Raw genomic sequence first — 14893 nt, forward strand, 5'->3', positions numbered from 1 at the left:
AATTAAAAAATGTCTTCATAGATGTTAACAATAACAACTTAAGTAAATAGTGTCATTCAATCATCATAAAATTAATAACAGCATACCACAAAATCATTGAAAAAAACATCTACCGACATCAAATCAATCAAAGCATCAAAGATCGAAACGAAACGCGAATTCAGATTAACATGAATCAAAATAATAAATAATAACCAGATTAACTAAATATGACATATGAAGAAAACCATCGCCATAACCATCATATACCATAATCCTCTTCACCGAAGTTCAAGCCTAACTCATCATGTTTAAAGTTTCCTAATTTTTTCTTCCTAGAATCACACACCATAATTAACTTCCGAAAGAGAAAAACAGAATCAGGTTAAATAATTGGGAATTGCAGAATTTACAGGTCAAACAGGTCGGTGAGTTTTCCAAGCTCCGGTGGAATATAACATGTAAGCTGATTATCATTCAGTTCCCTATATAACAGAAATGCACGCGTTAAAGATTCGTAACATATATATAATATTCTAAGACTGATAATAAGCACGGAAGCGCGTATACAGGTAATGGAGCTTCGACATATTCCCGAGCTCAGGAGGAATGGATCCTGTCAACTTGTTATGGAGATACCTACAACAAAACCGAAGAACGCAGTTTCAAGAAGTTAATATATAAAACGTTCTTATGGAGAATACAATTAAAATTAATAAATTTAAAAAAAAAAAACCGTACCACCCCTTGTAAAATTTGGGATGCTTTCATACCAAGATTGGCTAATTTCCTACACGGGTCTATTTCTTCCTCTGAAGGTTCGGTAAGCGAATAAACTCTTACAGTATCACCAAGACCATCCTGTATACCATACAAATTAAGCATATGATTGATTATATGAACAATGTATAAGGATTTATAGAGCTTATTTATTTTTATTTTTGTAAAAAGAATGCAGCGTGAAGAATAATAAAAACCTGAAGAAGTGTCCCGATACCGATTGCGGATTTCATACGTCCATCTTCACCCTCACCAGCTTCGGTGACTCCCAAATGCAAAGGATAGTCCCAACCCTGAACATACATTTCGGCTACAAGAAGACGATATGCTTGAACCATAATCACAGGATTGCTTGCTTTCATTGAAAATACAAAGTTATGGAAGTCTAATTTCCTGCAGATTCTTGCAAACTCAAATGCAGATTCAACCTGTGAAATTAAATCAACGTTTGTATGACATAAATGACAATTTAGGCAAAATTAAGTAAACTTAAAATTTGAAGTAAGGTAGAGAAATTGCTTACCATTCCCCTAGGAGAATCACCAAAGTAACTCATGATACGATCTGAAAGACTCCCGTGATTTGTTCCAATGCCCATCGCTCTTCCGTATTTCTTGCATTTTTCAACCAAGGGGACAAAAACCTGGTGTAAGGAAAACACATATACGTTGAATTTTATGAACTTTTATTAAATGATAATAGAGCAAAGATAAAGTTTGACCTTCTCAATATCCTCAAGTTCCTTTTGATAATCATCATCTGTATACTCCAGCTGCTCAAATTCGGCACGCCGATCAGCTGCAAGAAATAAAGTCAAAAGAATGAACAATTTGAACATAACTGAAGAAAAATGTAAATGATTGAAAAACTATCAAAGAACTTAAACGAAATATCAAATTTTTCAAGGGACAAACAAAGAACTTCATTAAAATGACCAGCCACTGTAATAGTGGCCATGTCTAGTAGTACACATTGACCTTTCCCCCAAATTTGTACTTAAAACTCATAGTACAAAACATGGATAAGCATATGATACTCGGTACCGGTATTGGTACGGAATGTCCCGTATCGAATTATTTTCGGTACCATATCAGTATCCACTTTTTGGCGTTTTCGGTACCGGCACGCATATGGTACCGGTATTTTACCCATGGTACCGTACCATACCAAAAGTATTCGGTATCGGTACCCATATTTGGCAAATATCGGTACCTGGGAAATTCGGTACCGGTACCGGTTTCGAGCTCATATGATATTTCCTTGCCTTGACCTGACTCACCCAGAACATTGAACTTGTACTACAAAATGAGAAGGTTTCAGTTACTGAATTTACCCACATACCGAAAATACGCACCCAATCATCCCTTGGGCCCAGGTAGCAGTCTCCTTGAGTTGTTCATATTCAGACTGAAGGAATTCTCCCAAGAACTCACCATAGAATGTCATATATCTGAATATCATCTTCACATTTGAACCAAGTGCATCTGCAAGATCTCCCAACACTATTACTGCTCCCTCACCACACTCTCATCTCTGTAACACCCAAATGCAAAAATTGGGTTATTTCAAAGATTACCATGTTATGTAATTATATGGAACATTGATTATATTAACATCTTGTGTGATAAAAAAAGATATGCCGGTTTCAAATATGGGTCAATAAGAAAAAGTCAGCACTTACCCCACATCTAACCATAAATTGACACAGTAATGTTCACATCTTTAAAGATGTTCTCTTTAAAAGTTAAAACAATTATTTATCAACCATTATTATAACACATCACCAAATTAAACCTTACATTTATACCATTAGAAAAAGAAACAATCTTTGTTCAATGCTAGCATGCGTGATGCTACTGAGCAATGAATCCAAGCCTCGTTGGTTGAAATAGTATAAATTTTATTTAACACATTAAGTAATTATATATATTGGGAGAAAAGCGTATCAGATCAAACCAACCCAACCTTTTTGACACGTTCCATGACCCGATTGCGACCTCTTAACTAAATCATTTTTACGGTTGTAAAAAGTGATAAAATTAGGTTGCTGACACGTTCTCGACCTTCATTCTACATAATCTATATCAAAACCACATCCAAATCCAAACATGAAACACCCCTACGAACGGATATCATTTGGCTTCATATATTAAATAGAACAAAAATAAACTTAATGCCTACATTTCAAGTAATTCCTCCTCGACATTCAAACGTATACATGCAAAATTCAAATCCTTGATGATACTTTGAATATTTACCATCCAAGTTAAAACCTTAAAAATTATTCTCTTGGTCCAAAGTTCCATAATTTAATCCAGTTAAAATTAAACTACAGAAAAAGTTATAGATTAGAAACATATATGTCAAAGTGATATTTTTTCCATCATACATTAAAAGGCAAGGTTATCAAATATAAATGTTAAAGCAAAAAATAAAAGAACCTCATGTCCATCATGGCAAAGAAAACTACATGCACATGGCATAAGTTTATTTTTCCGAGGATACAACTACAACACGATGAATAAAATCAACGTATACGAAGCATATACTATATAAAATCAAATAATATACAAAAAGTATCGGGTTAAGAAAAGAAAAAAAAAACTCAACTGACCTCAGTTTGTTTATGCATATATGCAAGTCAGAGACTGACTGAAAGGTCATTCGGGTATATATGTAAATTGTAATGTATGTCAAATAAGAAATTAGAAGGGGGCCTAAACTCACTTGCTTTTGCACACCAACTATATCCCGGTCTCATCAGCTTCAACTTCTTCTTGGCCTGAAAGTTTTCCCCAATAAATTTATTACAAAAAAAATAAAAATTAAAAAAATTAAAAATAGAATAAAAAACAACTTCTTCACAAATCAAATTGTTTTTCCCTTTAATATTCCTTTCATAGGTTCAATTTTCACCTAATAATAATTATACAATCTTTAAAGGTTGAGGTTTATGAAAATACTTCCGGTTCTTCTGTCGTGACCGCCAAAACCAAGCAAGTGCACCAAACAAACAGCTAGCCGCAGCTATCGCCCTAGAATGCCGTATTGAATTAGAAACTTATTAGAATAAGAAAATTGAAAAGAAGGATAAGAATTTCTTATCTTTTATTTTTACTCATGCATTAAGGTAATAAAGTCTGATACGCAAGTAGTTGTAAACGCCATTTGACTTTCTCCGGTTTCCATTCTCACCGAGATTGAATGTAACAGAACCCATAAACCACAACTGTGAAAATCACAAATTTTGTTAATATTCTTTTTATCCTGTATAAACGTAATAATTCACAAAGTTTGTTAATATTCTTTATAAACGTAATAATTCATATTTGAAGCAAATAAATTGTAAAGTGTACATAGATTAACATACCTGAAGCCTCTGGTATCATTCGTACTGCGAGTTGCGACGACAAAACGTCTGCATAAAAATCCCAAAAATTCATTTGAGTATGGAAAAAAGCACAAAAATTCATTCAATTAAAAAAAACTGAAACATACCCAATATCCCCGAGGAGCTTCTTTTCCACAGATGCCAAATTTATCCAAAAGACCATGTTTTTTTGAAAGATATAAATCATCAAAAATGACAAGTATATCAGCAGTTCCCCTCCAGACTTTATATTACTTTGAGTAAAATGTCATTTTCGTCCCCGAGGTTTGGCCAGTTCTGCGACTTTCGTCTAAAGGTTTGTTTTTCCGCATCTGGATCCAAAAGGTTTAAAATCTTGCCATTTTAAACCTTTTGGAACCAAATGCGGAAAAACAAACCTTTGGATGAAAGTCGGAAAACTGGCCAAACCTCAGAGACGAAAATGGCTTTTTACTCTATTATTTTAAGCAAATATCAAAATTAATTATCTTAAAAGTTTTTACAAGGGGGGTTATCGAACCTTCTAACCTTCTGGAAAGATGATGAGACACCATTAGTTGCATGAACTTGATAAGTGTACCTCTACTCTCTGGTTTAACCATCTACTAACAAATACGAATATTATTATCAAGTCAATGCAGTCACATGCAACATTATTAAACGGTACCAAACATGCATTCACCTTGTTTTCTAGAATCATGTCAAAGGCAATAATTGTAGCCTCTTCCACATCAGCCTGTGTAATCTATCGCACAAAGGAAGAACAAAAATAAAAAGTTAATTAACACTCCGTTATAGGGGTGGCAAAACGGGTGGGTTGGGTAGGTTTGGGTAATGGGTTAGGATGGGCATGGGTTAGAATGGGTTTGGGTTAAGATGGGTTTATTAAGAGATGGGTTAGAATGGGTTTAGGTCAAGATGGGTTTTTGTCAAAAAATTCAAAAAAATCAAAAAAAATTCAAAAAAAATCAAAAAAATCAAAAAATTCAAAAAAATTTAAAAAATCAAAAAATAAATCAAAAAAATGCAAAAAAAATTCAAAAAAATTCAAAAAAATTTAAAAAAAATAAAAAAATTAAAAAAATTCAAAAAAAATCAATTTGGGCACGAACAAGAGCTTGCATCTTAACAATAGATTGAATGCAACGCAGTGTTCCAGCAGCACAACAATGAACCAAATGCCCTCGTACAGCAGCTTGTAATATCACAATTTTCCTATACTTTATAAGTTCTCTCTGAGCCTAAACAATACATGCAACCGTAAATCCGTAATTAACAGATATTATCTGAATTAGGGGCTTAGGGCTTATTAGCTAGTAAAATATATTGGACGTAGAGGCCGCAAGGCGGTGATCAGGCGGATTAAGCAACCGCTTTGGGTTAAAAGTTAAAACATGACATTTTCAATACAGCTCGGATAGACAAGACCCACAAACACTTTTTGGCCAATTTTATGTTTGTTTTATAAATCATTAATGCATAAACTATGATTACAGAAATATTATTACAATAATAATCTAATTTTATATACAAAGATTTAGGAGGCTGTAAGACATGTACAAAAAAACGTTCGAAAAAAAAACCTGATCCGGTTTGAAAAAACAATCGGTTTTTGAACCCGAACCAGTTTGAAAAAATACCGGTTTGTTTACCACTCAAAAAACTGGTTCGGTTTATAAAAAGAAAAACCAATTTGTACACCTCCAGGCCTGTATGCATTAGTATCGACTTTAGGCAATGTTTGACCTATATGAATAAAACACCGCCTACACATTTATACAAGTAAACGCGTGAAACTGCTATAGAAGTAAAAACATACCAAGTATTTCCTAACAGCAGACTGGATGACAACGACGGATGATTCATCAAGATTGGAATCGAATTTATTGAAACGTTACCCTTATGCGGATTTTCTAGATCCGCCACTGACCCTGACCCCCCCCCCCAAATATCACAAACACACAACCACTTGTTTAAACATATAGGCATGACATCTCAAATCTACTGGACTAGTAGTTGCAACTCAATTCTATAAAAGAGCTTAACAAACAAGCCATATATATATCAAAATAAAGTAATCATGTATTGACATCAGATTACTAGCAAGCACAGGTAAAACATAACAACTGACAACAAAAACATGTCAATCCAAACATCACAACCGAGTAAGCAAATCATCAAACACTTGGTGGGCATGAAACCATACTTTCTAAACCATAGCAATTTCAACATTTTCACCATCAGAGAACTTCAATTAAAAGGCAACCCAAGTGCAATTTCTTCATTTAGTTACAAGAACTACAATCACACAATCAAGAAACGCAAATGGTTGTTGCAAAATTAGCTGTAAACAGCTAAAAATGCGTGATGGCGAGGTTTGAAAGAAGGAAGGAAGACCGAGTCACGTGATGGCGAGGTTTGAAATCGACGAAGATGGTGATTTAGAGTTGAAATCGACGAAGATGGTGATTTAGAGTTGAATCCACGAAGAGGTTTGATTCGTTTCCATGAAATCTGTGTGTTTTAGGTTGGATAGTGAAAAACCCATCCTGGCCCATGTTAGAATTTAGATGAGTATTTTAAAACCCATTCTAACCCATCTTGACTAAATTCTCAGCCCATTATGACTTATTTCATTTTTTAAAAAGACCCAAAATAACCCAAAATATCATGGTTGGGTTTTTGTTGCCACCCCTACTCCGTTGTGAATATGACTCGTTACCTATTGAACAATGGCTTTAAAATGTAAATATTTTTCTTAAACAAACCTGTCCAGAGTCCAACACGTTAGAATGAGTAACGTGATCATTTTCATGTTTCTCATCTTCATGCTTATATGAACTATTATAATACAAAAACACAAAATCCCTAACTTCGTTAGCCGTTCACTCCACCTCTATTGCCTTTTGCGAATCCATAGTCTTCACACAGGAAGACTCTCGCACTGAAGCAACAATCGATTGATTAAACCGCCGTAAAAAAATGATTTTGCGACTTTTGATGAGAGAATAATCCGCCGTAGAGGGTTCAGTGCCGGTGGCGCCGTCGATGCCACATGGAGAAGATGGTTGATTATCGATGCGAGATACAAAACAAAGTAAAGAATAATCAAAATGTTTAAGTAAATCAAGTATGATAATAAATTAATATATGAAATCTAACATTTGTGATGATAAAAAGATCAAGTTCAAACATCGAAGGAATAGCTGGAGAAATCGATTGAACCAGAGGAAACCCTAATCGCAATAATATTGATATAAACATAAAAAAAGATCAAACCTTTTGAAGGAAGGAGACTGGATTGAATCAACGAAGAAGAACATAATCATCAGAAGATGGATGTGGGAAGAAGAGCGGCAATATCTTGATTTCGGAGTAAATTAGGGTAGGCGATTAAGGAATTAGGTTTTTTAGATGTTTTATATAACCGGGTCACAATCCGGATCCCGTGTTAACCTGTTAACAATATAACATTTACCCATTTATTTTCCCGCCAAAAAGCAATCCAAGATGCCCTAATAACGCGCCACGTCAGCCCAAATCCTTTCATCTACTACTTCTAATAAAACAAAATAATTTTTAGCCACTTGTCATTAGCTCAAGCCAATACTTGCCATGTGGCATTTGATTAATACCTCATTTTCTCAAATGACCGCCAAAACACAGCATCCCTCACTCCTTTTTTTCTTTTCCTTCTTCTTTCTTTAACCTAATTAATGTTTACCGTTTCACACAATCAACTCTTCATCTTCACTCCAATCTTCTTCCAAGAATACCATCGGTTTCCATATAACAATGAATTATTTCACTGGATCCACATACATAGATGGTTCTACGTTCTTCATCGTCTTCATATACTTCTTCTTTTTCTTGATTCGATTTCAGAATTTCGAATATCGATCTACAAATCTGTAAGTTGTTTTTGTTAAATTCCTTCTTTAATCATTATTCATGTGTTCCTTCGTTTAATTACTGTGTTAAAACTATGTTTATGTTGATTTAACCCTAAATCCGATTTTCATTGAAAATCTGTTGATTTTGGGGTTTTAATGTTATGTTTTTGTTATAGAATATTATGTTTATCCAAAACCCTAAAACCAATTTTAATGTATAATATTGTTTATTTCTCATTTTTATTTATTCTATCAAGTATATACGAAACCATAGATCCGATTGTTATGGAATATCTTTGTTAGGTTTTATTTGAATTGATTGTCACACCCCCAAAATCCACCCGCGGAATACCACCGCTTGGGAGCGTGACTGACCAGGATCAAGCCATCAATCATATCAAACCATAGCAATTAATAATAGAAGTAGTTAATATAAGTCACCGTGACATGATTGATGTTTCAAAAACCAAACACTGTTTTAAGTAGCGGAAGCATAGTAAAGTAAATCCAAATAGTTATACGAGTTATGAGTTCAACATCATTAACGATCCATCTGCCCACAACGACCTGCTCTTCCCTGTGCAAGCTCCAAGTATACCTAAGGTCCTGCAAGGCATGCAGCAAATAATCAACAAACTAGTTGAGCGAGTTCACAGAAAGTAAGTTCACAGTGTAATGCATAAGTATAGCTAGTGGGGGCTTCCCATACTAGTGTGTAATAAAGGTGGGGGGCTTCCCATGTTCATCCTGGTTAATGAGGGCTTCTCATTAACGGTACTTACTAGACTAACTTCCGACCATGTGTTCTTCTTTACCGAGAACAGGAAAACGTACAGGGTCACGTAGGCTTTACGTGACGTGCCCTTCCCCGAGGACAGTGGTACGCGTGGGGGCTACGTAGGCTTTACGCAGCGTGGCTTTCCGACCTGGAAGCCAGTGAATGGTATAGGGTTACGTAGGCTTTACGTAACGTGTCCTCCCGACCCGGGAGACATATGGCAAATATACTGGGTTACGTAGGCTTTACGTAACGTGTCCTGACTAACCTGAGGACGATGGTCTATAGTCTGGTATATGCGTAAGTACGAGTATCTCCTTTTACAATAACATATCCAACCCAATTCCCAACCCGGGAATCCCATGCCTTGGCTGTGTGAACTCACCTTGGTTTGCTCGGCAGATACACAGAAAGTACAAGTAGCAAGTAAATGGTCACTCACGTCCTATCATAGTTATTATACGAGTCAGGTTCGTATATAGCACGTATATAGTAATCACGTATAGTCATGGCAAACATGTACGCACGTAAGCAGATAAGACATAGCATGTGAGGATCCAATTGTTCTAAGTCCAATCATATCCGGCCCAAAGACATAAGCAGCCCAATAACAAAACAGTCCAGATTCTCAATCGGCCCAAATAGCAAACACATACAAGTCCATTAATAAACAGTTCACAACTCAAATCTTTGGGCTCAACAGATTGGGCCCGTGACAGTGAAGGCCCAACAGTGTATGTGCAACGGTGATCTCGACTCGCAACGGGGTTACGAGTCGCAACAAGGATCTCGAGTCGTAACAACTGAATACGAGTCGCAACGATGGTCTCGGTTCATCCCGGTCTGGTTACGAGTCGCAATCTGACTCGCAACCGTGGTTGCGGTTCGTGCGGTTTGGTCTCGAGTGGGGTTCCGACTCGCAACAAGCGATGCCGAGTCGCAACCGTGGTGTGTGTAACAGCCTTCCTTAATTCTGTCAATTAAACTCCGTGATTTCAGCTAACAGTTTGGTCAGTTTCGGAAACAGATCAAATCAACAATTAATCTGTAATCAAGCATGTTCATAATCAACATCAATTCAGGAACAATTAACCAATCTTGTACAGAACATGTAATCGGATCATGTGATACATAATCTCATAAACTAACATGCAACCTAGGTCATGAAAACCCAAAGCGAATCATCATACCAACCTTTCGGGAACAATCTATGTTAGCCGATCCTCAATCGTTTAATCTAATATTATCATACACACAATCCAAACATATATCATGTTAACCGATTTATCAAGCATCTCGCTATTTGAATATCTTCATACATCCGATATATAAGAGCCGATTTACAAAACATTTATCAGTTTACATTCCAATCAATACATTAACAAGAATTCTCGGTTAAGCAAACACCAACATACAAAACCATACGATAACCATTCAACAAGCAACCTAAATATCAAACACTAACCGGTTGGATTGAAGGTAGAGGATCGATTCGTTTCACAAGCTTCAAAGTGTGTGTGTGTGCCGTCGGGTTCCAAGCAAGCCGAGAGAGAGAGCAAAGCTTCTAGGGTTTGTGTGTGTGTGTTTGTGATTTGCAAAAGTGGTGAAACAAGCCCCTTGTTCCGGTTTTGTGTTGCGAATGGGGAGTGGGCCGAGCCCACTCGGTTGTCTAATGGTCCGCGTGCACAAGGAATGGCCCAAAGGGCTTTGTGTGGCCGGTTTGTGTAGTTTGGGCTCGTGCAACGCATAACATTCATACACACACAACACACGTAAACAAACATTCAATTAAAATCATATAATTCAGTTCTCATGAGCACGTAACGTTACATCAAAGCAAGTCTAAAGTTCGAGTTGTCACATTATCCCCAACTAATTGGAAATTTCGTCCCGAAATTTGGTATGCACTCACTGAGGACGCTAGGTAAACTGTATTGTTCACTGATTTTCCGGGGGTGTCACATCCTCCCCCCGTTGATCTGGAATTTCGTCCCGAAATTCCGAAGTAGTAGCTTCAGCCTCAGTAGTGGTTGCCTTGTTCCCGAATAACTGGGGGTACTTTTCTGTCATCCTGTCTTCGCGTTCCCAGGTGTACTCTGGGCCACGTTTGGAGTTCCAACGAACTCGAACAAGAGGGATTCTCTTGTGTTTGAGGACCTTCACATCCCGGTCCGTGATTTCGACTGGTTCCTCAACGAACTGTAACCGCTCGTCGATAGTGAGTTCCTTAAAAGGAATGATGAGATTTTCATCTGATAGGCACTTCTTTAAGTTTGATACGTGAAAGACATTGTGAACTGCCCCGAGTTCAGCTGGTAAATTCAACTTGTAGGCTACCTTGCCAATCTTTTCTATAATTTCGAATGGTCCGACGTACCGCGGATTCAGTTTACCCCGTTTGCCAAAACGAACCACACCCTTCCAGGGTGAGACTTTCAATAAAACCCGGTCCCCGACCTCAAATTCCAATGGCTTCCTACGCTTGTCCGCGTAGGCTTTCTGACGGTCGCGTGCTGCCGCCATGCGTTGTCGTATCTGTGCAATCTTTTCTGTGGCGTCCACTACAATCTCTGGACCCGTAATCTGACTATCCCCCACCTCTGCCCAACAGAGAGGTGACCGGCATTTACGCCCGTACAATGCCTCGAATGGAGCGGCTTGAATGCTGGTGTGATAACTATTATTGTAAGAAAACTCCACCAAAGGGAGGTGCTTTTCCCAGCCGTTGCCGAAATCGATGACGCATGCCCGAAGCATGTCTTCTAGTGTTTGGATCGTTCGCTCAGACTGCCCATCCGTCTGAGGATGATATGCTGTGCTCATGTCTAATCGTGAGCCAAAGGATTTGTGCATTGCTTGCCAAAGTTCTGACGTGAATCGTGCATCGCGATCCGAAATGATGGACGTGGGCACCCCGTGCCTCGAAACAACTTCTTTAAGATAGACGTCTGCGAGGGTGGAGAACTTATCCGTTTCCTTTATCGGCAGGAAGTGTGCAGACTTGGTGAGTCGATCAACTATGACCCATATTGTATCGTTCCCACGCTGGGATCTAGGTAGGCCTGTAACGAAATCCATGGAAATTTCTTCCCATTTCCACTGAGGTATCTTAGGCTGCTGAAGTAGGCCAGCTGGTTTCTGATATTCAACCTTGACTCTCGCACAAGTCAAGCACTTTCCAACGTACGTAGCGATGTGGGCCTTCATACTAGGCCACCAATAAGTAGTGCTGATATCGTGGTACATTTTATCCGACCCTGGATGTACCGAATAGCGAGACTTGTGAGCTTCATCCATTACAAGTTCGCGTAAACCGCCATAGAGAGGGACCCAAATCCGGCCCGTTACATAATAGGCGCCGTCTGCCTTCTGTTCCATCTGTTGTCGTGAGCCGCGTAAGGCTTCAGCCTTGACGTTTTCGGGCTTCAATGCTTCTACCTGAGCATTTCGTATCTGTGCTGGAAGGCTAGACTGAATCGTAAGCTGTAGCGCTCTCACGCGCTTCGGTAAGGTGTCCTTTCGACTAAGGGCATCAGCCACAACATTGGCTTTGCCTGGATGATACTTGATAGCGCATTCATAATCGTTTAGTAGTTCGACCCATCGTCGTTGACGCATATTCAAATCCTTCTGCTTAAGAATATGCTCGAGACTCCTGTGATCGGTGTAAATCGTGCACCTGGTACCGTACAGGTAGTGTCGCCATATCTTAAGCGCAAAAACAACAGCTCCCAGCTCTAAATCGTGCGTCGTGTAGTTCCGTTCGTGAACCTTGAGTTGACGAGAGGCGTAAGCGATAACCTTGTCGCGCTGCATTAACACACACCCCAATCCCCGAATGGATGCATCACAATATACTACAAAATCTTCTGTGCCCTCTGGCAAAGAGAGAATAGGTGCACTGCAAAGTCTATCCTTCAGGTGCTGAAAAGCAGTCTCCTGGGGCTCTCCCCAGCGATAGGTAACACCCTTCTGTGTCAGTAGCGTAAGCGGCTGAGCAATCTTCGAAAAGTCTCTAATAAACCGTCTGTAGTAACCTGCCAGACCCAAGAATTGACGTATCTCTGTCGGTGTACGCGGTGCAGGCCAGTTTCTGATGGAATCTACCTTGGATGGATCAACATGGATCCCATCCCTGTTAACCACATGGCCTAAGAAGTGGACTTCACGAAGCCAGAAGTCGCATTTAGAAAGCTTGGCGTACAACTGTTCTTTCCGAAGGAGTTCCAAAATCAGGCGAAGATGTTGCTCGTGTTCCTCCTGACTCTTGGAGTAAATTAGAATGTCGTCAATGAATACTATGACGAACTTGTCAAGGTAGGGTTTGCACACCCTATTCATAAGATCCATAAATACAGCAGGCGCGTTCGTTAACCCGAATGGCATGACAAGAAACTCGTAGTGACCGTAACGAGTTCTGAAAGCTGTCTTGGAGACGTCCTCATCCCGGACTCTCAGCTGATGATAACCAGACCTCAAGTCTATCTTCGAGTAGTAGCACGACCCTTGCAACTGGTCGAATAAGTCGTCTATGCGTGGAAGAGGATAACGGTTCTTCACCGTCACCTTGTTCAGTTCCCTGTAGTCTATACACATCCTGAACGTACCATCTTTCTTTTTCACGAAAAGTACTGGAGCTCCCCAAGGCGAAGAGCTTGGTCGTATGAAACCCTTTTCCAAGAGTTCTCGTAGTTGCTTTGACAATTCCTCCAATTCTGATGGAGCTAGACGATATGGTGCGCGAGCTATGGGTGCTGCTCCTGGAGCGAGCTCGATCTGAAATTCGACCTGACGATGAGGCGGTAAGCCTGGTAAGTCTTCAGGAAACACCTGAGGGTAATCACGTACAATTGGAATATCCTCCAATTTCTTTTCCTTTGCCGGTGCGTCTGTAACGAGAGCCAGAATGGCTGTGTGACCTTTACGTAAGCATTTCTGAGCCTTCAAGAAAGAGATGATGCCAACCACAGCACCACTCTTGTCGCCTTGAACTTCTAGAGGTTCCTGACCAGAACGAGGAATGCGAATAACCTTCTCGCTGCATAAGATTTCTGCCTGGTGTTGGGACAACCAATCCATCCCAATCACGACGTCGAAGCTACCCAAAACTATGGGAATGAGATCAATGGAGAAGACTTGACCAGCTAGGATAAGATTACAACCCTGAACTACGTGCGTGGCTTCTAGACTTTTACCGTTAGCTAACTCTACTACATGTTTGGTGGGTAAAAGTGTTGGTGCACGTTTTAGCAGTTGACACATTTTCACAGACATATAGCTTGTATCCGCACCCGAATCAAATAAAACAGTAACGTAAATATTGTCGAGGAGAAACTTACCCATGACAACGTTGGGATCGTTCACTGCGTCGCCTCGACCTAGCACAAAAGCACGACCACGAGCTTCATTTCCGTTGTTGTTGTTGTTTCCACCGTTGTTGTTCCCGTTGCCCTGGTTATTATTGTTGTTGCGGTTCTGGTTCAATTGAGGGCAATCGCGTTTGAAGTGACCTTCAGCCCCACACTGGAAACATCCCCGGTTTCCACGCTGTGGCTGCTGCTGCTGCTGCTGGTTCTGTGGAGCTGGTTGCTGAGGCTGCTGATTCTGATTCGCAGGCCGTGGACTCCTACAGTCTTTGGCCTCGTGACCCATCTTAAGACACCTTTGACAACGACCCTTGTTACATGGGCCGTGGTGATGCCTGTTGCAGTTGTGGCACCTGGGTTGACTACCCTGATATCTCCTCTGTCTGTGACCACCCGAGGATTGCTGACTGGGACTCTGATAGTGATCAACCTTCTGCTGCTGAGCTTGTGGCTGAACAATCGCTGAACCTTTACTAGAATCTCCATCCCATTTTCTTTTACTGTCACCAGATGTAGCAGGAGTAACTGAGGTGGTGACGTTAGTAGTAGCATTAACACGCTTGGGCAGTCTATTCTGATCCACTGCCTGGTCGGTGATACGGTGAGCAAGACGCTGGATTTCCTGGATGTTTTCGAGATTAGCCGACGTCACGTGGCTCTGAATTTCTGGCGCCAATCCCTTGAGATACAACTCAATGCGCTTGTATGGAGGGTCCACCATAGTAGG

The 14893-nt window shown here is 39.7% G+C and overlaps 1 protein-coding gene across 16 annotated transcripts; it reads right to left on the minus strand.

Moving 5' to 3' along the window:
* Positions 1–140: 140 nt before the first annotated feature.
* Positions 141–7512, minus strand: LOC110886119 (4-hydroxy-3-methylbut-2-en-1-yl diphosphate synthase (ferredoxin), chloroplastic). 16 transcript variants are annotated; one of them, XR_004871570.1, is made up of 15 exons: positions 6898–7512; positions 4812–4874; positions 4650–4731; positions 4130–4177; positions 3878–3988; positions 3723–3794; positions 3487–3541; positions 2193–2292; positions 1972–2057; positions 1481–1557; positions 1283–1402; positions 957–1187; positions 721–840; positions 550–618; positions 141–464 (listed from the first exon to the last, which is right to left on the minus strand). XR_004871570.1 is itself a non-coding variant. In XM_035979392.1 (14 exons), exons 8-13 carry the CDS (start codon positions 2045–2047, stop codon positions 599–601), a joined length of 612 nt encoding a protein of 203 aa, XP_035835285.1. In that variant the 5' UTR covers positions 2048–2057; positions 2193–2292; positions 3487–3541; positions 3723–3988; positions 4130–4177; positions 4650–4731; positions 4812–4874; positions 6898–7512; the 3' UTR covers positions 141–464; positions 550–598. The 16 variants fall into 16 exon arrangements, 1 of the variants encoding a protein (XP_035835285.1); XR_004871595.1 differs by having other exon boundaries at positions 3676–3794; XR_004871606.1 differs by having other exon boundaries at positions 141–314; positions 393–464; positions 753–840; positions 3723–3988.
* Positions 7513–14893: the final 7381 nt, after the last annotated feature.

This window comes from Helianthus annuus, chromosome 2 (assembly GCF_002127325.2).
Source record: "Helianthus annuus cultivar XRQ/B chromosome 2, HanXRQr2.0-SUNRISE, whole genome shotgun sequence".
NCBI classification, from domain to species: domain Eukaryota; kingdom Viridiplantae; phylum Streptophyta; class Magnoliopsida; order Asterales; family Asteraceae; genus Helianthus; species Helianthus annuus.